General features: G+C 41.9%; 1 protein-coding gene across 2 annotated transcripts in view; it reads left to right on the top strand.

Annotated features, from left to right (window-relative positions):
* Positions 1-26,040, top strand: part of ASH1L (ASH1 like histone lysine methyltransferase) — a 3,741,676-nt gene that overhangs the window by 1,602,911 nt on the left and 2,112,725 nt on the right. For both annotated transcript variants that reach the window (XM_044080164.1, XM_044080163.1), the window contains exon 11: positions 12,677-12,883. In XM_044080164.1, coding sequence (XP_043936099.1) covers positions 12,677-12,883 — 207 coding nt within the window. The remainder of the gene's footprint in view (positions 1-12,676; positions 12,884-26,040) is intronic.

A 26,040-nucleotide genomic window follows, 5' to 3' on the forward strand; every position in this document is an offset into this window, starting at 1 on the left:
CCTTCACCAAACACTACCACTTACCACTTTACTCTAAGACTAGAGCTGGCTTCGCCACTGCAGATGTCCTTCAAGGATGCATCTGCAGTCCTTACAAATGGGTTGTCCTGTCGTCAGGCAGCCCTTCGGTCGGCCGGATTCCAAAGTCTGGGTCTGGCCTCGGCTGGTGTCGCACTTCACCCGACGTCATAGCGGCAGTTCTTCGGGTATAAAGGCATCAGCCGACGCCATTTTCCCCAGTCTTTCTTGCCGCGTGGCGCCCGAAGCAGAAGCTGTTCGCAAGTGCTGGTCGGTCAGAACCAGAGATTACTACTACAAGTACCGAAGACTTCTAAAAAGCTAAGTACCCCATTGGGGACTCTTTCTTGCCTCAGCCGATGTCAGAAAAAGTGAATAACTGTTTAACTTGTGGGAAACAAATACCTCATAAAGATTTCCACTCTTACTGCTTACCTTGCTTAGGCCCAGACCACGACGTAGCAGCTTGTCTAGCCTGTGCTTCTTTCAACCGACGGACACTTAGACGTCGGTCGGAATTTGCTGAAGAGTTTTTCGGCTCCTATTTCGCTTACATTATGCCGTCGGATACTCCGACTACGCAAATTTCTAAAAAACGCAAGGAAAGGACCGACACTCGCGGTCCGCGGTTTCGGCCGAAACCGCGGTTAAGCCAACCGCGAGTGTCTCGGTTTCGGCTGAAACCGAGTCCACGGTTCTTCCTTCGGGTGAAAGCTTGCCACTTACCGAGGCTTCATCCAGCCAGGCTGAATCTGCTACTGAAATCACACCTGCTCTTGCAGGTTCGCAGGATTTATCTGATACTATCCCTTTGGATATTTCTACCCCTGCACGTGGAGCTGCTAGGCCTCCTGCATCCATGTCGATTAAGGCCTTTACCAGGGCTAAAGCAGCTAAAACTACCAAAACTGTGCCTGCTAAGACCCCCTCTCACAGGCCTAGCTCTAGTTCTCAAATGCTTAGTCTAGCAGAGGATCTCATTTCTTTGATCCGGGGATCCCAACCACATCCAGACAGGGCCTCTCACCCACCTCCAGAGAAGAGGATTAGAGTAGAGCCCCCTGAGCCAGTTTCTTCAGATGGCTCCTCTGATGAATCAGATAATTCAAACCCTCCAGAAGGCCCCTTTTCTCCTTATGAGGACTCTGATGCAGAAGACTCCATTCCTTCTGCCTCTCCGCCTGAGAAATTTTCTTTTGGGGAAACCTTGAATGCTATGAGGGAACAATTTCAATGGCAGGGCCAGGATTTTTCAGACTCTAGGAAAAGGCTTAGAACCATTTTGCATTTGCCACAGCATAGGCCTTTAGCCATTCCTCCAGTACTTACTGTTGTGGATGATGCTTTTAATGATGCTTGTAGTGCTCCTGATTCTCTTCCTCCGGCCCCTGCTAAGCCCGATAGGTACTACAGGGTTCCGGACACACATTATCATTTGTATAAGGGCCCTTTTGCAGATCCCGAAACTATCTCCCAAGGACCCAAGGCTGTAGCAGCTTCTTCTACCAAAAACCCCCTCCCCTCTGAAAGGGAATCTAGGGCCTTAGAGAGATGGGGTAAAAAAGTTTACACTTCTGCTACTCTTTCAGCTAGGGCCTTGAACTGTCAATTCCACATGATTCAGTATCAGGAATTTATGTTAGACCAATTAACTAAAAAACTGTCCTCGGATGAACCATTAGACAAAATATCTGTACAGGAAATGGTACATAACATTCAGCAGGTCAGTAATCATTCCTTAAAATGCGGCTATGATGCACTGGAGGCTTCCTTTAGATCAGCCATGACTGGCACAGTGATCAGAAGACATGCATGGTTAAAAGAGCAGTCCTTACCAGACCAGGTTAAATCAAAGCTCCTAGATGCTCCCATGGATAATCTCAATTTGTTTGGCTCCCCTGCGCAGCAGGTGCTGAAGAAGGTGGAAGAGAAAGCAAAATCTGTCCAGACAGTCAAGGATTTCTTGCAGGTCTTGCCTCCAAGGTTTAGCAGGAACTGGCCTTCCAAGAATTGGTCCTTTCCAGACACCGCCAGAGCTCCGAGAGGCAGGAATAGGCGCTCAAGAGGCAGGGGTCAATCCAGAGGTGCCTACAGGAGACGTCAGTGGCAGGCTAACAACCAACGAGGTACAGCCACAGACCCAGCCACCACCACTTCCACAGGACAATCACAGTGACTTGGCTCTAGCACCGCCTACCAGGGAACAACTAGAGGCACCCTTAGGCGGGAAGCTAGCCTTATTTTCAGTAAACTGGCATTACATCACAGGAGACAAATGGATTTTACAGACAATAGACCAAGGTTACAGGTTTCACTTCCATACTCTACCAAGGAAGAGAGGAATGCCAAACCTACCTCCAAATCAGAAGACAGAAGCTCTAGAACAAATAACTCACTCACTAAGGATGAGAGCTGTAGAAAGGGTACCATCTATGGAACAAGGGCAAGGATTTTACTCCAGACTCTTCCTGGTACCAAGAAAAGAAAACCAATGGAGACCTATTCTCGACCTGTCCGCTTTAAACACATACCTCATTGTTCCAAAATTCAAAATGCTGACCCTACAGCAGCTTCTTCCCATGCTGGGCAAGGAGTCTTGGCTGGTAACTCTAGATCTCAAGGAGGCATACCTGCACGTCCCCATACGACCAAATTGCAGAAGATACCTCAGATTTCTTGCAGGATCAGAGCGTTATCAATTCTCAGCATTGCCCTTTGGCTTATCTACTGCGCCCAGAGTATTCACGAAATGCCTGGCATCAGTAATTGCTCATTGCAGGCTTCAGGGAATTCAAATTTACCCTTACCTGGACGACTGCCTGTTACAAGCGGACAACAAAACAAATTAACAAAAGATTTGGAAAGGGTCATTCATCTACTGCAAGCCCTGGGATACACAGTCAATATAAAAAAGTCAAGGCTGATACCATCCCAAAGGATAACCTTCTTGGGTGCAGATTTGGACACAACAAAACAAATGGCATTCCTGACAGTAGAAAAACAGGAGCAACTCCTTTCTACTTCATGGCATTAACAAAGCAGAACCAGCTAACAGCAAGAAAAGTCCTGCAAGCTCTCGGTTACATGGCATCCTGCATAATATTAATTCCACATGCCAGACTACATATGAGAAAGTTACAGTGGTACCTAAGGAATTTATGGTCTCAGCACAAGCACAGCCTAGAAACCCAAATTCCAATAATTCCATGCCTGAAACAAGAATTCCAATGGTGGGCCCAGGCCTGTCAATCAAACAAGGGACTGCCCTTCCACAGCACTCAACCAAGCCAGACCATCACAACAGACGCCTCAGACCTCGGTTGGGGGCACACATGCTGGACAAGTGCATACAAGGCTTATGGACTCAAGACCAGCTGCACCTACACATAAATCAAAAGGAAATGCTGGCAGTAAAACTGGCAATTCAGGCATTCAGACCATTTCTTCAACAGGGTCAACTGCTGATAAGGACGGACAACACCACAGTTATGTGGTACATCAACAAACAGGGAGGCACACATTCATACCCTCTATGCCGGATGGCAATGGACCTCTGGAATGTGGCACTGAGCTTCAACATTCAGCTACAAGCAATTTTTGTGCCAGGAAAAGAAAATATACTAGCAGACATCCTAAGCAGAACTACCACGGATGCCCACGAATGGATGCTGCATCCGGACATCTTCAAAACCATTACAGGAAATGGGGACTGCCAGAAATAGACTTATTTGCATCCCCACACAATCACCAACTGAAAAAATTCTGCACAAGGACGTACCACCCACTTGCTTGGAAAGTGGACTCCTATCTTTCAGTTGGACAAACCTGACAGCATATGCATTCCCACCTCTTCCTTTGATGCACAAGGTGCTACTGAAGATCAAAGAAGACCGTCAAGGATCATCCTGATAGCTCCAGACTGGCCAAGGCAACATTGGTACCCATTACTGAGGAGTATGTCTCGGGAACAAATATGGCCTCTGCCCCTAGTTCCCTTGCTGTTAACTCAGAACAACTTCAAAACCCTGCATCCAAACCTGAAAACACTGCAGCTGACTGCCTGGAACATTGCATAAGACCAAATAACCCAGATTTATCTCAAAGGGTTAAAGACATTATCTTGGAGGCTCGCAGACCCTCAACAAGAAAAAATTATTCAGCAAAATGGAAAAGATATCTCATTTGGAGTACTGCAAAAGGAGAGAATGTGTCACTGGTAAACATAGCTAACATCCTGGAATACTTGGCAGAGCTCTTCCACAACGGCCTGTCCTATTCTTCCATTAAGATTCATGCATCAGCTATCTCAGCAGAATACAACTTGGATCCTCCAGTATTATCACATCCTCTGCTCAGGCAGTTTCTGAGAGGGATTAAAAATGTAAAGCCACCCAGGAAGCCGCTATTGCCAGCATGGGACTTGAACTTTGTGCTAGAAAAGTTGACACTCCCTCCTTTCGAGCCAGCAGCAACAGCAGAATTACAGTACTTATCATGGAAAACTGCTTTCCTGCTTGCAATCACTTCAGCAAGAAGGGTATCTGAGCTACAGGCATTAATGGCAGTACAGCCCTTCCTGATCTTCCATCAAGATAGAGTGTCCATGAGAACTAATCCTACTTTTATGCCAAAGGTGGTCTCCAGGGTATCTTTAAATCAAGCTATCCACCTACCTACATTCTTCCCCAACCCACAAAACAGGGGAGAAAGACTGCTGCATACCTTGGATGTACTTGGACAATTACGTTACTACCTGGACAGGACCAAGAGCAATAGAAAAACTGACCAGCTACTGGTAGCATATGCAACAGGAATGGAAGGAAAAGCAATTTCAAAACAGACGATCTCTAAGTGGATAGGAAATTGCATTAGATTTTGTTACTCCTACCATGGAAAGAAAACTCCAGAAAACATCAGGCCTCACTCTACAAGGGCTACAGCCACTACCACAGCTTTTTTACGAGGAGTGGCTACCAAAGACATTTTAGAGGCTGCTACTTGGAGCTCCGTGCATACATTTGCCAAGCATTATAATTTACCTTTATACTCCAGATCCCGAGCAGGTTTTGCCACTGCTGTTTTGCAAGGGATCTTAACTACACCATAATCTATTTCTCCTCCTCCCCCAGTTTGGCTATGGTATTCTACCCATTTGTAAGGACTGCAGATGCATCCTTGAAGGACATAGTACAGTTTTGTACCTACCATAAATGTAGATGTCCGATAGGCATGCATCTGCAGTCAGGATTACCCACCCTCCTTCTCCTCTGTGGTACTCCTAGGGTATTTGCCCTTCTTGTAGCTAGCTGGGGGAATCTATTATGGTGTATTTGTTTGTATATATGTACATACATGCTTATTTTTTGTTTGCTCTCTACTATTTGGAACCATTTGCATTTATCCAAATTTAGCCTTCCTAGAGGGCACCTGGCATTTGGGGCAAGAAACACTGAGGAAAATGGCGTCGGCTGATGCCTTTATACCCGAAGAACTGCCGCTATGACGTCGGGTGAAGTGCGACACCAGCCGAGGCCAGATCCAGACTTTGGAATCCGGCCGACCGAAGGGCTGCCTGACGACAGGACAACCCATTTGTAAGGACTGCAGATGCATGCCTATCGGACATCTACATTTATGGTAGGTACAAAACTGTACTTTCTGCAGGGCCTTCTAGCCTCCTTTAACCCACTTTGACTCCTCCTCCCATCCTTAGCTTTGGGATTCTACCCAAGTGTGATGACTGCAGCAGGGTAACACGATGAACATAGTACAGTTTTGCACCTACCATAAATATAGATGTTCGAGTGTTCACCCTGCTGCAGTCCAGGTTACCCTCCCTGCATCCCCTCTGACCTAACTAACTAAATCTTTACAATACCTTTGTGATGTATTTGCTTATAGCTGGAGGGATGTTGTTTTTGTGCTAAATTTTTTACATTGGTACTATTTACTGACCACCTTTTTGGGGGCACCTGACATCTGGGGCAAGAAAAACTGAAGAAAATGGTGTCGGATGCATCATATATACCCCTGGCGCACTGACGTCAGGGAAGAAGCGACAGCAGCCGACACTGGACCAAGACTTTGGAATTCAGGCCGACTGCGGGACCGCCTGACGACAGGATAACCCAAGTGTGATGACTGCAGCAGGGTGAACACTTGAACATCTACATTTACGGTAGGTACAAAACTGTACTTTCCTTCTGACAGTTTGCTTCCATTTTCCCTTGGCCAGGTTCCCTTGTCCCTACATCCTTCCCTGTGCCTTCCAAATTGGTGAAGGGTCTCTCAAGACTCTTGGGTTTTGTCTGTCATCCGTCAGAGGTATTTCATGATTTGGAAATGTCTGCCTACCTTCCTGCACATTTCTCAACCTCCTCTGGAATAGTTTTGTTTCTTTCCAGAGGTGCTTCACAATCTTTTGACCCAAGTTACCATTCAGGTTTTACCGTTGCCCAGGAAGGGAAGGTTTTCTTTTCCAGAATGTCTCTGGTTCCCAGGAAAGAGGGCATCTGGAGACCAATCCTGGATCTTTCTCAGCTCAACACTTTTCTAAAGGTCCGCTGTTATCAGATGATGTCCCTTCAAACTTTTCTTCCCTGGGTATTTATGGTATTGCAAGATCTCAAGGATGTCTAACTTCAAATCTCTGTCCATCCCCTTTTCTTGAAATTTTTGCATTTTTCTCTTCCTTGCATTTTCAGTTTTTTGCTTTGCCCTTTGGTATCTCTACTCCTTTAAGGGTATTCACCAAATGCCTCACTCCTGTTGTTGCTTTTTGCAGGATGAGAGAGGTTTAGATCTTTCCTTATTTGAATGACCTACTCATTCAGGCCTTATCCGCTGAGGTTCTGCTTTAAGACCACCAGTTTACTGTTTCCCTGCTGAAAAGCGTGAGGTTCACCATAAATGTTCAAAAATCAATACTGGTTCCTTTTCAGGATCATGTTTTTCTTGGATGCAGGATCCAGACTATTCACATGCTGGCCTTCCTGCCTTCCCCCGTGGTGCTCTCTCTGATTGCTTATTTCCAGTCTCCCCTGGGGCTTTGAGGATTCTCTGGTTTTTGGCTCCCACCATTCCTAAGCTGCCTGTATCCAGGCGATGTATGAGAACTTCAGAGATACCTCTAGTCAGTGTGTTTTCAACACTGTCATCCCCTGGGTTTACTAGTTCCCTTCCTTCCCTGTCTCAAACTCAAGCTTCAGTAGTGGAATTCATTAAGTTTCCCTCAACCTGAAGCTTCCATTCCAACCTCCTCAAGAGCACTTTTCAGATGCCTCAGACAGGGGGTGGGGGAGTTTCCTTTGGTTCTGTCAAGGTCCAAGGTCTCTGCCCTCACCATCAGAGGTCAGACCACATCAACTTCAAGGAGATGAGAGCACTCCTCCTAGTTCTTTAGGCCTTTCATAATGTCTTTATTCTTGGGCCCTTCAAAGTTTTCACAGACTACACCACATTGATGTGATATGTCAGGAAGCAAGGGGTGACCCTGGCATACCTTCTCTGCAGGCTCACTCTTCAGGTCTGGGATCTGGCTGTCCAGTATGAAGTGACTTTTCAGGTTGTCTACATTCCCTTAGAGCAAAATATGGTGGCATACATTTGGGCAGGTCTAGCACACAGACTCATGAATGGATGCTTCAGAGAGATGTGCTTCTGGACATTGTCGATCAGTGGGGTATTCCTCGGGTAGATCTTTTTGCCTTCCCTCTGAACAGGCAACTTTCTCTCTCCTGTTCCAGAGTCGCAAGTCCTCTGGCTTGGAAGGTGGACATCCTATCTTTTCCTTGGAAGGAGATGTTTCTGTATGCCTTCCTTCCCCTTCCTATGCTTCTGAGGGTCCTACACAAGATCAATCAAGACTCCCCCAAAATCTTGTTGGTGAATCCCTTTTGGCCCAGACAGCATTGGTTCCCCCATCTTTCTCGCTTGGCCAGGGAGAATCACCACAAGTTACCTCACTGGGTGGACCTTGTCACACAATACAAAAGGGGTCTCTTATCCATCCTCACTTATCCACTCTTCAGCTGATGTTGTGGGTGATAGGGTTTTGATCCCTTTTAGACATGCTTTGGGACCTGCAGGAGGCCAGGAAACCCACCATCAGGAAATCACATTTGTCCAAATGGAAGAGATTTTCTGTCTGGTACTGCTGTTATAGCCAGGATCCTTTTTCAGTTTATATTCCTATGGTTCTCCCTTATTTATATGATCTGATCCATGCTGGGTTGACATATTCAGTTAAAGCTCACTTATCAGCAATTTCTGCTCGTCTGCTCTTACCTCCTCCTCTGGCTTCTAAGTTTGAAGTCAACCAATTTCTTAAAGGCGTCCTTTATATCAGTCTTCTCAGGAAGCCTATTATGACTTCCTGGGACTCCAGTAGTGCTTTTGAAAATTTGACTCAGGCTTTTTTAGAGCCTACTGCTTCAACTTCCTTGCAACATTGTACTTGGAAGACACTTCTTTATTTTGCCTTTACTTAGCTGAGTATCTGAATTTCAGGCTCTCATGGCTGTTCCTTCCTTCGTAGTTTTTCACAGGTACAGGGTGTCTTTTCATACTGATCCTGCTTTTATGCTCAAGGTGGTCAATGAGTTGTCTCTTAATCAGTCTGTTAATATGTCTTCTTTTTTTCTTCACCGCAGTCTGCCAGTGAGAAGGTTCTTTACAACTTGGATTTGCATAGACCACTCTGCTGCTATTTGGATTCACGAAACTGAGCAACTTTTTGTTTCCTCTTATCCTAGGTAATTGGGTTTGGCAGTTTCTAAACAAGCTATCTCTTACTGAATTTCTAAGGCGATTTCCTTTTGTTACTCTCTTCATGATAAATGTCTTTCATCTTGTGTAAAGGCTCGTTCTACTAGAGCTGTTGCTTCTTCTGGTGCCTTTTTCTAAGGACTGAATACCATTTCCATCCTTGAGGCTGCTGCTTGGACCTTTCTCCATACCTTCACTAAGCATTACAAGTTGGTTATTTCCAGAACAAGACCTGACTTTGCTATTGCTATACTGGATGGATTTTCAAGGGCTCTTAAGTGCCGTCCTCCAACCAGGTTTCCTCTTAAGCTTCTGTAATTTCTCTGACATAAGGATATACTTCAGCAGTGATATAGGAGGACAATACAGCTGTGTAAAATCTTACTGCAACTGTGGATGTCCTTCTCTTTACTGTTGCAGTATTTGTTCCCTCTCTCCCTCCTACCCGCTCTGCTCTATCCTAGTCTTCTTGCTGTCTTGACCTGGGATTCTTTTCTTTTTCTTTCTGTATGCACATGTTCCTCCTAGTCCCTGGGGCATTCTGTTCCTCCTGGGGCTTTTCAGTTCTGAGGGATGTGCATGTCTGTATGTCACCTTTATGCCCTACGGCTTGCACTGGGAGCATATGTGTGATGTATGATGCCTGTAAACACTAAAGGCTTTGTAAGTTGGCCAGGCATTGGGTTGTCCTTGGCCAAAAATCCCTTACTTAAGGAATAATGCAAGAGTGAAGAGAAGGATATCTACTGCTATGGTAAGGTTTTAGACAACTGTACTTTAGTTTAACAATTTGAGATCTAGATCTACTAGGAAAGTACCCATCTCAGGTGAAAGAGGGCCAAGATAATTAAGACTCAAGTCCCCTAAAATGGTGATTGTTGTTATTTTTGAGACAGTTATTCATGATGCTAGTAATGAGTAATTTGAACTTATCTAGGGAAGCAGGGGGTGGTAGATAGGCTATAGCAATCAGTAGTGGTTTTCTTTTGTGAGCTGGAAATTTCAGAAGAATTCATTTGGGACCAGAGTGTGAGGAGAAGTGTCCTTGGGCAATTACTTTTGGGTTTAGGTTATTTCTGTACAAAATTAGAGCACTTCTGCATAATCATTTGTCCGGACTGGCATTATTGGCATACTTGTAGGAGGTTAGAAAGTGCTAGAAGTTGGCTGAATCTTTTTTGACCCAGGATTCTATGACTGCTACGATGTTTGGGTTGTGCTGGGAAATAAAAGCACTTACGTGGTCTACCTTTTTTAAGTACTGTGTGCATGAGGAAGGCACGGACCAGTGTGGGCAGGGAGTAGTTATGATGATGAGGTATGGGAGTTATTGGGCCTGGGTTGGGTTAAATATTACTCTTAAAAAAGACAGTAAAGATTATGGAGGATATTCTGAATGAGGTCTTTGGTGTTTTTAGGCACAGAGAAAAATGTTTTAGAGTCGTAGTAATCATATAAAAAACTGATCTTAACATTGGTGAGCTGGGAGATAGGTTTGGTCTGATTACTGGGAGGGTTGTGGTGGTGGTTTGTTGATGAGGAAGTCATGGAAGTAGGGGTAATGCATACTGATATGCTGATTGGTTGTATAAGTGTTTTATGATGATTGTTATTAATAGTATGGGGTGGGTGAGATGAAGAGGAAAGGAGGAGGAGGGTAGAACAAGATATGTTGTGGAAAGAGGAACATTTTACTGATTTGGTGTGTGTTGTTTTTGTGCAGGAAGTTTTAAGTGGGTGTTAAGACTTCCTGTGAGTATAGTGAGATAAGAGCTATGTGTTTTTATGGTGGCATCTTTTTAAGAGGTGTGTCTTAAGAGTGTGACAGTGGGTGGAGATCAAAGCAAGTATAATGCATGGTCTGTGGGTGGGAGGGGAGCAAAGCAGGACACCACTTCCCCTGGCTTAGGAGTTAAGTTAGTCAAGGCCTGTGTTGAGCAGTGAGCTCAAATAGTATAGGTACAGATGCACGAGTTGTTGAGAAATTAGAGCTTTGAGAAAAGAGGCAGTGCTAATAATTATATACCAGTAAAGCAATGTATGTTGTTCCACCACTTTAATGGGATAAGCTCCCCCTAAAGTGAATGCATCTATTAATTACATTGTTTTGAAAGGGAGATTGAGGCAAAGAGCAGTCATTAGGGATACCTCCTGCCTTAACATACTTATATACAAGAAAAAGTAGAAGTGTAAGACAGTAAGCACAATTGGCAGGATAAATGGGAAATGCACCTTAAGGTTTTGAGTTAGAATTAAGTTGTGAGATGATAAAAACTGTTTACTGAAAAGAGCAATTACGAAAAGGTGAGAATGATATAAAAACTTTCTGAGATTGCTGTTTTTTTTAAGACTTGGGGTGCAAAAGGACAAATGGGATATGAATAAAAGAGTGAAAGACCGTTCCGATTATGCAGTGGAGAAGAATCTTTAGATCACGCACTGTTTCATTTTAACACTGAGAATTTTGGCGAGTTTTGTGTTCAGAATATACAGATGAATGTGTTCAAAATGACTTGTGATAAGATTTATGATGTGATAAAATGTCAAGAGAAAGAGTTAAAATATTAATTGAGCATTTACATTATTATGGACTTGCCATTGTGAAGGTTTGCTTTATAGTAAAAGATGTGGGATGGCATTTCATAATGGGGAAAAATAGCGATAGATCTGATAAAAGGGTGGGTGTTGAAGCATATGGTTTATGTAACAAAAATACAGTGATTATAAATTTTGAGCTTGTGTTATAATGTATGTAATTGAAGTTGTGTTATGTAGACTTGTATATTAAAGCAACTTCTCTCTTAGGTAAGTGCTATTAGATCTATATCTATCTGCTCCCCCCATCTCATCCAGATGAAGGGTTAGTCTTTGTGGCTTTGACTGTGTGAAGTATTCTTGACAGACTGCACTCACGCCTCCCAGAGGCAGTCTTGAATATCTCAAGCAGACATTGGGACTTCCAGAAATGCACAAGACACTCCCTATATAGTTCTTTGGGCACTAGCTACATGTTAAGCATTGTCAAGAAGTATACTGTTTGATTGTGAAACAGGAATGAGACATTTCTGTCGTTCTGGTAAGTTCTTCACACAAGTTGTACTGTGTTATTTTTTTCTTCATGCTTCATTTTTGTATCACTATTGCTGCAAAACATTTAGTATTTGACAGATGCTTTCTTAAAACTTTGTGTGTAAATATATATAGGTTTACTATCAAAATGTCATTTGGACAATGTCTGAATTGGAAAACTCGAATGGCTTAGTTCAACATTTCATAATATTGAAAACAAAAATGTTGAAGTCACAACAGTGAATCCATACTGGCATTTACTGTTGTGGATTCACCATTTTGAATACAGATCGCAACATAGTGAGAATCGGGAAATGTACCCTTTCCTTCACTGTAGTGTGATCTCGGAATTTGTATATTTAAGTAGCAGGGGGTGGGGCTTGCCCCCTCCAAAAACGTTTGTAGCTCATAACCGGAAGTGTTGTATTTAGTCGACATTCCTGAGTTGTCGACTTTACTGAAATACCTCGGTCAGTTATGTGCACAATCGAATATTTGATTTCTGACATTTCAGGTCAGAAATTGAACACTCGCACTTGTCAGGTGCAAGATTTTGATAGTAAACCATATATGTAAATATTGTGTGATATGTATATATTATTTGTTGTATATAGTCGAGAAATTAGCGTACAGAATAAGGGAGTCAAGAAAAAAGATTTTTGTGATATTTAATAAGAAGAAACTAATTTGACATAAAACGTTGTCAAACTGGGTAAAAATGATTTGAAATTATTAGTTTCTTAAATTACTGTTAGGAACATGTATTATAACAGTAACACCATTGTAGAATGCAGTTAACCTAATAACTTGTCATTTCCTTCAGAATGATCTTTGCAGAGTGCTCCCCAAACACATGCCCCTGTGGTGAGTATTGCTATAATCAGAGAATTCAGAGACATGAATGGGTACAGTGCCTGGAGAGATTCCGAGCGGAAGGAAAAGGATGGGGTATCCGCACTAAGGAAACGCTGAAAGCAGGGCAGTTCATCATTGAATATCTGGGAGAAGTTGTCAGTGAACAAGAATTCAGGTATTTTATTAATTTCATTGTTTCTGGCTGGGGATGTGGTGAAATCTTTCTGGTTTCCAACTCTTCCAAGCTAGCTGCCCACATAACCCCTTACTCCTTGTTCATCATGTATATCTTATAAGCTTCTTTACAGTGGCAAGAGTAGAGTACTTTCTGCTTTCAGCACAGTATATTGTATTTAAGAAGTTCTAGATCATATGTTGTAATCTTTCAAAAATTCTCATCACTGTTATTGTTTGTCTTTGCACACGTGCACGTACACACAAATGCATGTGTGTTCACAGACCAGCACATACATGCGCACGCACACACATGGATATGCAGTTGAGTCAGAAGTCTGTTTTTGCCTGATTCGACTGTTGGGACTCTGATCTGGTCTCAGCTCCTTTAAACCTTCAGATCCAGGGCTCTGAATTCTCTTCTACCCATAATTCCCTCTACTTCTTCAGAATACCCCATATCTCGTTGCATTCTGAACTGAATGGTTGCAAGGACTCTGATCTCCATTTCTAGGATAAGTCTTTCTAAAATTTTGTTGTAGCCTTAGGTGGTACTTCGCACCTGCCTTCCTTACCTGTTGTCTTTTTGGCAACTTTAGTCACCATTTAAATATATGTAGATATATAGCTTAAGACAGTTGAGTAGTCTTTACCTTTTAGAATTATGATTTACTATTTCGATTAGTTATAGAATAGCATTTTTCTTCTCTGTTTAACATAGCAGAGTTTAGAGCTTAGTATGTTGTGTAATGTTTTGCCTACTTCTAATTGGGCATCCTTAGTTATTTGGCTTATTACTGTTGCTGCTCAATATGGTTGGTAAAAGTTTTAAAAAATGTTCTAAATGTGGCCATAAAAGTCCTCCACAAGACCTTCACTCCCTTTTTGTCTACTGCTTGGGAATGGCACATTTGGACACAGACTGCGAAGCCTGTGCTGCTTTTGGCCACAAAGCATTTCATAGTAGAAGGGACAAGTTCATTTTAAAGAGTGGTTTTCCAGAGTGACCAGGTTCCATGAGTAAAGGAGTAGCATCCCCTTCTCCATCAAAATCAAAAGAGAAGGAAAAAGAACTCTCAAAACAGAAAGAGTGTACTATGGTGAGCAGGACCTAGAGAAAGGTCTCAAGAAAGACAGATAAAAGGTCCCATAACTCAGCAGTTTGCTTGGGTCCGGCACTGAAAATATCAAAATCTTCATATCCGAAGTCCTCCTTGGATATGTTTCCCTTCTCCCCTGCTCCTGTTTTTCGTAGAGCTGATTAGTCATCTACTTCATTTTCCAATACTCCAGCATAGGTCCAAGGATTCCGCAATTGCCTCTTCTTCCAGGGCTGTCTGTTCTTCAAGGAGCCTTACCATAGTCATTGTTGACAGAATGATGTTGAGGTTCCTATGAGTGCCGATACAGTTGGGCGTCCCCTTGGCTCCATCTCCTCAAGTCAGGTCAAGAACAGTACTGATAACCCCTCCATCATTGACTCCATTGCAGGCCCAAACTTTGGAACCAAAGTCTTTGGATCTGAATATTCCCAGAGCACCTGTGTTTATGCCAATATTGCCTTCCACTTCAGCCTCCACTGTTCCCCAGTCTCTCCTGACTGACGTCTGATTGGGATGAGAATCAGAGCTGAAACATCGAGGCCAGTGCCCAAAGTGACTGATTGACTTCAAAACTTTCTGATCGTTCCCTTCTGAGCTTTGGCTCTCAACAGCTCAGCTGCTATGTCAGCATTGGAGCAGTGGCAGGTCAGGGTCTCTGAAGCTGTAATCCCCTCCATAAGAGATGTACTTGACTCCAGTTTCCACTTTGGCTTTTGTGGCTTTCCAGGGGGTTCTCTCCAAGCCAAGAGTAGAGGTGCCTCCCATTTATTTGGATCCATTCTGACCTGCTATGTATACTGCTTTATATACTCCACTACTTCATTAACAGGGACAGTCAGTTGTCCAAAGCCTGTGGGAAGTTCTCACATTGAGTTCCCAGACTGATTCAGACCTATGGCTAGAGGTGTCCCCTAGGTGCATAGGGAACAGATTTGCAAACAAAAGCACTTGGATTCACACCTGGAATCCGTCACAGAAGAGACGGATTTGGATGAAGAGGAGGGTACTCTTAGATCCCCCTTCAGAGATGTCTCCTTTAGCAAACTCCTAGAATTGATGAAGCAGAAAAAGGGGGGGGGGGTCCACTGACATGTCTTCCCTGGAAGAATCAGAGTTACTGTAGGCATTTGGAGCTGGCTCTTCTACTGCCTGGGTGGTTCCACCTCCTGATGACCTCATTGATTTGGTCTCTCGGAGGGCCTGGAAAGAGCCTAAAACACCAGAGCTATTTCCCAAGACACTAGACAAGATTTTGGCAGCACCAAAGGACAGAGTTCATTTGGGTAAAGGCCCTCCTGTAGATGATATGGTTATAGCAGCATCCACAAAGAAAGAGCTCTCAGAAGAGAGTACATCTCTCCACCCCCCCTACTAAGGAATCTAGGGCTGTGGATAGATGTGACAAACACTCTTGTACTTCAGCTACTTTTTCTCTGGGGGGAATGCTGAACTATCTTGCCCATATTACACATTTCCATAGAGAGTTGATGAAGGAAATTTGCAAGTCTGTTTCAGGTAATTTGTCAAAGGATATGCAGAAGAATGTGGAACCTGAGCTATTTACATTAAATTTCCTTTCTAATGTTTCCATATGTCTTTTTTCCAGTGCAGCTGATGGAACAGCTAGAGTAGCAGGTACCGGCATAGCTATATACCAGCATGTCTGGATGTAGTTGTGTGATTTTTTTGGAAGGCTTTAATATGTCACTCCTTGGTGCCCCTTTTGATGATTCCACTTTGTTTGGACCTTAGATTAAGGAGATATTCACCAGAAGTGAGCTGGATGGTAAGACCCAGCCATGAGAATTTACTTCTTCTTTTCAAAGGATCTTCCCAGGAATTAACGAAGAGGAAAGAAGATGTAGTTCAGAAAATCACAAGGTTTTAACCAAGACACTTCTTGGACTTAACCCTCCCATGGCAGTGGAGGGGGTAATTTTAATGGACACCACCATGGGGCAGAGGCGGCCAGCAGAGCCAAGGATTTTGCAAATCCTTCTTTGAAAAACCCTTTTAGTGCTCCTGATGGGGTGCACGACTGCCACATTCTGGAGGCGGCAGTCGGGGGTGCTTACCCCTACATCCTCAAGCCTGGAGGGTTGTCACTTCAGACACTAGGGTTTTAAGGATAATAAAAGGATATACTATTCATTTTCTTTCCCCTTCTCAAATGGAAATAGATTCCCTTAGTGCCACCCCCAGCATATCAGATCCACACCAGCAGATGTCAAAAATCTGTCAGAAAAAAGGGCCATTTTGCAGGTCCCACAAGACCAAATAGAATCCTTTGTCTACCCCAGGTTCTTCTTAGTTCCAAAGAAGACGAGAGACTGAAGACCTATTCTGGCCCCAAGTCATTTAATTCAGTTTGTGGTCTTTTAAAGGTAAACGGACAATCCAGGAGATTGCTCCGTTTCAGGCAGAGAGCCTGTCACATTCAGTTTAGAGCTCTGACCCCCCCCCCACACCCCCCCATGGTGTTTACCAAATGCTTGGCAGTAGTGAGAGTTTATCTTAGACTGCAGTGGTTCCAGGTGTTGCCATACTTGGACAATTGGCTTCTAACTGCTCCAATAAGGGATCTCTTAATCCAGCAGGAGGGACCCTTTACTTAAATAACTTCACCGCTTGTGGGTCGCTGTATACCTGACAGAGCAAATCGAGTCCAACTCAGTCCATAGAATTCATTGGATGCCACCTGAACGCAACAACTCAAATAGCAACCTTACCACAGCCCAGGATTCTTCAACAATAAGCAAGCCAAATATTGTCTCATCCATCATCCCCAGCAAAACTAAGTCTGAAACTTCTAGGGCTTATGGCTTCAGCGATCTCCTTGACCCCTCTTTCCAGATTTCATATGAGGTCTTCAGTGGACCCGATCAATCCAGTGGTCCCAACTTTATCAGCTGCTCAGCACCCCTATCAGACTAACAGTCATGTGCAGAACTCACATCAGATGGTGGATCACATCCACAGAGGAGTTAGAAGGACTTCTATTCTGTCTTTCACCTTTAGTAGCTGTGGTTACCATGGATGCTTCCCTTTAAGGGGGGGCCTTATGAAGACAACACTGTTCAAGGTACTTTGACACCATTAAAGGCTAACCTTCACATCACTGTCCTGGAAATGATAGCAGTCTTCTTTTTTGCATTGCAGGCTTTTCAAGATTCTCTACTAGTGGGTGTGATTTCAGTTCAGGCAGGCAATGTGTCAGTAGTCTGGCATGTCGACAAGCAGGAAGGAACCAGATCTTATCCTTCATGTCAAGAAGCCGTGAGAGTGTGGCAATAAGAGATGTCTTCCCATTGCTCCTTTTAACAAAGGATATCCTGGGAATTTCCAATGTACTGGCATACTCGTTCTCTACCTCATGAGTGGTCCGTCAGTCAGACAGTGGGAAACGGAATCTTCCACTGCTTGTGCCAACCTTGCTGTGACTTGTTTGCTTTCTACCTAAACAACCAATACAGCAGTTATTTCACCCTAATCCCTCCTCAGGGTCAGTCTCTGAGGGGTGCTCTGATCTGCATTTGGCCCCGAAGTCTCTTTTATGCCTTTCTCTCTTTTCCATTTATCACAAGATTCATCCAAAAAGCCAGAAGGTACACGGCAAAAGTGGTCCTCATTGCCTTGTGTTCTCCTCAACAAGTCTGGTTCCCATATTTTTGGTCTCACCGTTTACGTCCTCTCTGGACTCTAGCTTACAGCCCAGATCTCCTATCTCATCCATCCAAGGATCCTCTCCTGGACGCAGAAACCTTGAAGTTAGCCGCTTTGTTCCTCCAATTTTAATGATAGCCAGAGATGCCAGGTTTTCAGACAACATGGTATTTATCTTTATTGTTTCACAGAAGTTTTCCATCAGGAAAATATATTAAAGTAAAAGAAAATATTTTCCTTTTGGGTATCAGGAAAGGGTTTAGTCTCTTTCTACAGCCCATCCTTCTCTTTTAGAGTTTTTGTCAGAATTGTTCTAAAAAAATTATAACTTTTTCACTGTCAAAGTACAGTCCACAGCCATCCCTGATTTTCACATAGGGTACAGTGAGACCCCTGTAGCCTCTTTAAAGGTCTCTAAGGCTTTTCTTAGAGTTACTTTCCTTTTTTGACCCCCCCCCCCAAATAAAGGATCCAGTTCCTCCACAGGATAATGCAGTGATGCTTCAAGTCCTTACATACACCCCTTTGAACCTGCAGCTTTTGTAGACTTAACTTTAACATACAAGGCAATCTTTTTGGTGGCAGTTACCTCTGCAAAGAGAATTTCAGAGTTACGGGCCATGTCTGTTTTTGTTTTCTTCATGAAATCAGAGTTTTCCTAAACCAAATTCCTCCTTTGTTCCAAAGGTGGCTTTCAAATCCAATGTAAACCAGTCCATGAGTTTACCAGTTTTCTTCCACAGTTTTCAAATAAGGAAGAATATTCATTACATTTGTTTGATGTTCACAAACAACATTGTTTTTTATCTACATGGACCTAAAGATTTCAGGAAGTTGGATCAGTTGTCTGTTGCGTTTTCCAAAGTTAAACTGGGATATGGTGATTCCAAGGTCACTCTTTCAAGATGTTTGTCAAATCGTATTACATTTGTTTGACAAACTGGGTTTATCATCAACCTAGAGACTGACAGCTCATTCAACAAGGGCCATAGCAACTTCCACAGTTTTCCAACATAGCTTTCCAGTCGAGATTTGTGCTGTTGCTTGCTGGTCCACTGTAATACCTCTCAACCTGGAAACATCAAAAATTTGGACAAAGGCCCATAAAAATAGGTACAAATCTGTATGCTAATTAACATAACATTTGCATACATAATTATGTAGCCCCACCCACTCCAATGGAATTGTAGGATGCCACCTTTCAAAAATAAACTGAAGATCAGACAACCAAAATATGGCCCCAGAGTTACCCTGCAGGTATTCCAATGTCCTGTTACTTGGCTATTTCACCCCATTTATCATAAACACTGTAATGTACATACTGCTTTACTTCTAAGAATTTCATTTAAAACTTTTATTTTACATTTTGTAGCACAAACACTAATAGACATCTGCTAAATAAACCAATACAGTCTCACAATGAAAATAGTATTAAAACTTCTCTGCCCTTGAAACTCACATTCATTGAAACAGCATTGAAACCCACATTCAAAGAAAATGCATCTGGCCAGCCATGGATAAAGATTACCTTTGGGCTGTTTTCAAATCATAGCATAGGCCTCTTGCACATGAAACATACGTGTGTTGTTTGATACACCTTCCTCACTGTATTAAATTATATTCCTTGTGTAATACAGCACAGTGAGCATACCTGTTAGAGTGCATTTTAAATTTATTGTTTTGAACATTTTTCCAGTACTAAGTAATGAAACAAAATGCATGAACCATTGACAGCAAAACTGCCCAGTTCAGAACATTTCCATCATAAAAGTCTATTCAAACTTCTGCAATCCACCAATGTCAGTAAATATGCACAATCTCTGCAGAAGTTAAAGTCCTCTAAATAATTCCACATTAAAGAGATATGTAACTAATGGAGAGGTTGCTGCTAGCAAACAACTTTATATTTCATTGTTTCATCTACAAGTAAAGTGCCTGCTGCCCTTGAAGAATAAATTGCCTATGCTACATTAAAAAATGATAAGCTAGTAATATTTCAATAGGGAAAGGATGTCAAACTGATAACAGGTTCATAGTTACTAGGTATCTTTGCCAAAGGAGGACATTTTCAGGACTGTAGCATCCACCCCCTTTAAAAGTACAGCACAGTACAGTATCAGTAATCCATCTACATACTGTGGGAGTAGAACCAACCGTCTTCTGCAGCAAAAGCAAGTATACTACCTGTTGTGCTACTAGCAGTGAAAGTAGACTGTATCTGCAGCACTAACCTTCTTTTTCCCTGAAGAACTGTGCAGCACAAGAAGTCAGGAAAAGCCAAAATTCATTAGGGGGGACAAAACCAGGGACAGATTTTAAACATTGCTTGTATAATATTAGAAAGTTGCTTGAATAAAATGTTGTGTTGCCATGTGTTTCATGAAAGATAGGAAGACAAACTTAAATTGCTATCATTATATAATAAATACAGTTCTCACCAATTTGCCAGAAAACCATACATTTTTATTTTATTTTTATTTAACATTTGTTTACTGGGAAAGTCCAACTTGGAATGAAGCCAATTTCCAGCAGACGCCTGGGGAGAAATGCTACAGATGTATGTATATCTTTGTATCGTGGGAAGAAACCAGAGCACCCAGAGGAAACCCACACAAACACAGGGAGGACATGCAGACTCTGCATAGAAGGCACTTCAGCCAAGAATCAAACCAGAGAATCTCTTGCTGTGAGGCAACATCACTACCACTGTGCTGCAGAAATTTTAAGACGAGCAGACCAAAAAGTATGAGCCAAACATTCCAGACATTCTGTGAAAATTTGTACACTTAAGAGCTATAACTCCTTCAATCAGAAGTGGTTGTATGGGTAGAGAACTCAGGCTCTTGTTTCTTGTTCCTAGGGCTCAGGGTTTCAGCCTGAGTAACCCTAACCACCAGTTAAACTTAACTGGGGCATTTTACACATGCACACACCCACACACACCCTCAGTGGACTCTGCAATATTACCTCACTGGTGATGTGCTGTTGTATTCCGTTCTACTTTAAATTATGCCACCGGCATGCTGTTATATTCCTTCCAAGTCTACACACATACACCCTAAATATAAATGAATGAACTTGCAGCAGTGGTTAATAGAGTGGCTGTTCTGAAAGAACGAACTGCAGTAGTTGAATGCACACACACACACACCTGCCCCAAAATCTAAATGCAGTCTCAGTGTGGACTTAAACTTAAATATGCACAAGACACAAGTCAAAAATGCAGTGATAACTTACTTACGAATGAACTTGCACTTGCATGTTGAATTAGAGCGGCAGTTGTTCATATAAATGAATGAACTTGCAGCAACAGTTAATAGAGTAGCTGTTCTGAAAGAACGAACTGCAATAGTTGTTTACACACACACACACTATCCCCTAAATCTAAATGCAGTCTCATTGTGGACTTTAAAGTTAAATATGCACAAGTCAAGAATGCAGCGATAACTTACTTATGAATGAACTTGCACTTGCAGTTTGAATTAGAACGGCAGTTGTTGTTCTTGGGTGACTGCACACAGTATGTTAGAGTTCTTGATAAATAAAATAATGCAATACAAAAAATAATAACAGTTGTCTGCCATGCTGTTATATTCCCTCCAATAGTTTGAAAGACATGCGTAATGGGCGTGCCTTCTTTGAAGGTTGAACGTCGAGCTGGCACCTCAGCATTCATGAAAATCTACTGCCAATCATTAACGGACCGGAGTTCTACTGTGGCGACCCCTAACCGGGAAAAAGACGACAAGTGATGTCATCATGCATGCCCCTATAGGCTGGTGTCTGATGCATGGTGACATTAAAGTGGTAAGTTACTGGTAATACAAAAAATAAATAAAAAAGTCTGTGAAATTCAGAAATAAAAGGGGCCACTCAGGAATTTGTGGCACCCCAATGTTTTGCCCTCAAAACCGGTGAACACAGAGGAATTCGGTACGGTTGAGAGTTATGTCCACTGAACATACCTTTGTGTCTCACTATAATTTGGATATGCAGTCCAGATGTCATACCTCTTTTGGCTCTGCTGTTCACAAGACTATCCTTCCTTGATGCTGCCCAGGCCAGCTGGTAGCTGGGGCACCTGTCCCAGCAGTTGAAATCAGACGAAAATGGCCAGCATTGGATACAAAAGTTATATAAATAACCATAACGATAGATCAAAGTTGTCCTGAACTGGCTCTGTTTTCGTCTGAATCAACATCCCTCCCTCCTTCCCCACTCCAAATTGATACCTCCTGTACCATGAAGAACAGATGGTAATCTATGGGAGTCTTGCTAATGTAAGCCTCAACAAGATGGTTCTTTTTCTGTATGTGGGAACTTGTTTTTGTATTGAACATGGTCTGTAATTGACTGTCAATATAGGAAACGCTTATCTTTTGTTAGGTAAACCCAGTCTGAGGTATTCTGATGAAGGAGAGGGAATTATGATCAGGGGAGAGGAGTCTGAGCCCTGGATCTGAAGGTGTAAAGGTGCCGAGGCCTGATCGGAGTCAAGTCTGATAGAGTCCCAACAGTTGAAAAAGACAAAAATAGGACAACACAGATCTGTTGTTATGGTGTGTACATAACTTTTCTCTCCTTTATAGCATCTTATTTATACATCCTATTGAAGCAACTCCAACTAGCTACATTACTGCTTTCTGTCTGATGTGGGTTTTATTGATACAAGTGGTTTGTTCTATGCTTAGAGATTGAAAGAAGTGGTGGGCTACCTATCAAGTCTCCTAACGCAGTTGGATGTTGGTTTGCTGCATTAGAATTACCCACATTAATATGCTATTTGTGTTTTGTGTTGGGGATAGGTCCTCATTGTAATCCAGAGATGGTTTCACAATCCCTTTACTTAAAACTGTCTAAATATACTTGCCAGGTTCACATTTTCTGTGGTGGAGCAACTGTCTTTGCTTCTTTGTAGACCTTCGCCATGATTTTGCTTTCTCTGCTAGTTCACGTTTACACAGCTGCGTTATGGAAGCAGAGTTAACAGGTGATAAAAATTGTCATGTTGGTGAAGCTGAAGCCTGGATTTCTGATTTCTCTTTGATAGCTTCATACAGGTCCATTCTCTGTCTCCACTGTGTTGTTTGGAAGAGGTGGATATGTAGTGCAGTTTATGTTCACTACAGAGCAATTTAAAATGTAACATTTCTATTTTTAGTACTGGCATTTAGAAAAGGAAGTTTATGGTTTGCTTCACGGCAATCAGAAAAAATTATTTTCCATTTGTTTTTATTTGTGCCTTGCTTTTCCCTTTGTGCCTCAGATTCATGTATAATTTTTCCATTTATTGGTTACCTGTCTCGTTTTGCATGTTTTTGTTGTCCCTTGCATCGTGGCAGTGACTGAACTTTTTCCTTTTTTAGTCAATATTTTCCACTGATTAACAAACCATCAATATGCACATTTAAATATTGCAATTGATCTTGTGTTTCCAACACCTGGACACATTATTTTTATTTTTCTCTACTACTGCGTAGTAGCTAAGTACTGGATGGATTAATTTGAGCTGACAGATATGCAGGTATGGTAGTGTACAATAGCACTGCTTCTCCATTTTTCTGTCACTCTGGTCAGAAAATTCAGAGACATTAGTGGGTTCAGTGCTTGGAGAGATTCTGAGCAGAAGGGAAATGATGGGGTATCCACTAAACTTCATTTTGATAGGTGTGACTGATTGTTGGCCTACATTTTTAGTTGTAACACATAGCTCTTTCTTATGCTTTTTATCAGGAAAGTGTCATATCTATTGTACTTAGAAGTGGTTCATTTTTTTGTTATGCTTCTATCTCCCAAGTTGTTAACATCCCTTGGAATTTTAACAAGTTGTATTTGGTGAGTTTGTATGAAGTGAACCTAGGGAGACTGACATAATGGTTAAGGTGCTTATCTTACAGAGACAAGGTGCAGAGTTTGTCTCACATAGGATAATTGGCTAGGCTTAAAATGCCCCACAAAGGCATTTAGCCTGGTAATAATCTGTGAACCCATGAACTTATATGTTTGCCAGCATAGCCACCTATCCTGTGAGCTTGGAGCACAATGAAATCTTCATGTTGGAATAAGTTTATTAGAAAATTATCTTGAAAAGCAGTATTTATATGGTGTTTGGCTTCCTTTTTTGTGTAAGTGCTGCAAAATCAAGTTTGGATGCGTTAGAATTACTATCTTTAAGTTGTGATGCAGAAAGTGTAGGCTGTTGAATTTGGTTCAAAACAGGAAACCACAAAGAAAAGTGGTGATAGACACACATTGTATTACTCACTTTTTGTAGTAAGTTTTGTTTTGTAATTTGTTCTACCCCAGAATGGCATTGTAGTGATAGACATTCAATACCATATTTTTCTTCTTACTCATAGCACTGCTGTCCCCCGCATTGCTTAATGTGTCCCCATTGTTTGATATCGTGTCACATTTCTTTTTCTTCAGTAGGATGTTACCATTAAACTGGCAGTTAGTTGTCTTGAAGAGTTCTTTTACTAATAGCTTGAATAGCTTGAATGATGATTTTTTGTCAACCTTTTGTTTAACTGTAGACTCCTTAGCAGAGTTGATTCTTTTCTTGTCTTAACAGGATTGGCAGGATGTTTCTGCTGTTCTTGTTGGTGTAGCCTTCCCACTTAACCATTGTCTGTGTTAAGTGTAAATTCTTTGCAAAAGTAAGAAAATCCAACAGATCCAATATTGAGGGCCCTCCTTGATGATTTCTGCATTTGGTCTCGTCATTGCCTTTAGTCACTGTAAATTATTGTACTTTAAAGATCCCACATTATGTGCCCACTGAATGCCGGTGCATACCACATTATGAGCTGACTGCTTAAGCAAGCTTATCCCCTTAGCTATCTTCCCCTCATATATATATATATATATATATATATATATATCTTTTTTTTTTTTTTTTTTGCAACTACTACTGATTTCAACCTTTTTAGTGAAAAATATTTTTGTTTGATATGAATGTAGTGGTGATCTCTTTGGTAATCAGTTTCCCAGTTGGTGTCCACATGGACTTTGTGTTTCTGTCCTAGTGAAAAGCAAGATGTTAAGCAATGCTATAAGCAGTGCTGGTTTAACCCCATTGAAAAGGATATCTGTACAAACTCTACTGCTGACAATGGTACATGTAACGTGCTTGATGTTAAGAATATATGGCGTATTAAGTTTTGTTACCTGGGTTATGCTTGTGCCTTCCACAATAAAGTAAGGTTCACACACTACTGCTGGAGAGCTCTGATGCTTTATTCATTATTAAGAAACCATTTAGTACTGACTCCTTAGTAATGTATGCACCTTAACCTCATCCCAGTGACTTTCAGTCCTTCCTTAACATCAGTAGCTGTATCTTCACTAAGACTTCTGTGCATGCGCATGCGAACACGTTTCCAGGAAAGGCTAATAAGATCCTTAAGTGCCACAACCCTTCTAGTTTTTACAGTAATGTGTTACCATCAGCCAGACCAATCTGACACATTCAAGACAGTTTCTGTAAATGCTTTAAATGAACCAGCCGTACTGTTAACTCATAGTGTGTATATTTGAGCAGACTCTTATTGAGAGGCAAATGCCAGTATTTAGAATTAACTAGTTTCATGTAATTACCCTTCTGTAAAGTTAAAAACTAGCTGTAATGTTTTTAAGTTAAATAGTGAAACTCTTTATTTAAATACATTAGAGAGTACATTCTGAAAATTGAATATATATAAACAGAAAATTTTGAATAAGGAGATATGAAAGTTTAGAACAGGCAGATGACATTACAATCGCTGTTCAGCTTGCTGATCATGGTATTGCCATGAACCGGTAAAGATAATCTATGTATTTCAGACTTTTAAGACTATTTAGCAGTTGTGAAAGACTTTCAGGCAACATTTATTAACACACTGACTTTGTGCAGTATACCGTTTGTCTTAGCTGCAGCCCATGATCAATTTTTTTTTTACTGCTTCCAGTCCATAAAGCCCAAGGAATACTCCAAGCAAATAGCAAAGACTACCTGAAGTGTACTGCTGCTTTGAACTTTTACAGAAGAGTTCACATTTCCTGGGAGGGGGCAATAGGGGGTGTCTGGATTGAGGCAGCACTGGGAAGCACTCCGTTGTTATTGTCCTTTCAGACAAATCCCCATTTCTATTTTTGGTAAAGAAGTCTTTGCTTTTAGTTCCTGATCTGTCAAAAGAAAGCTTCATCCCAATTAACATGATACAGATTTTGACAGGACATGAGTCTGTGGAGCTGTAAGCTCTGCTAATGTATGTTTATGTATCTGAAACATTTCACTTTTCTGATCTCTGCTGAAATTTTGCTGAAAAACTATAGGTTTTTCAACCTTTTTTTTAAACATTTCTCATCTTTCCTGCATTTTACATATTTTCATAGTCACATATTTGGTTAG

Source organism: Protopterus annectens, chromosome 8.part0 (assembly GCF_019279795.1).
Source record: "Protopterus annectens isolate FY-2018-M chromosome 8.part0, PAN1.0, whole genome shotgun sequence".
In the NCBI taxonomy this organism is placed as follows: Eukaryota; Metazoa; Chordata; order Ceratodontiformes; family Protopteridae; genus Protopterus; species Protopterus annectens.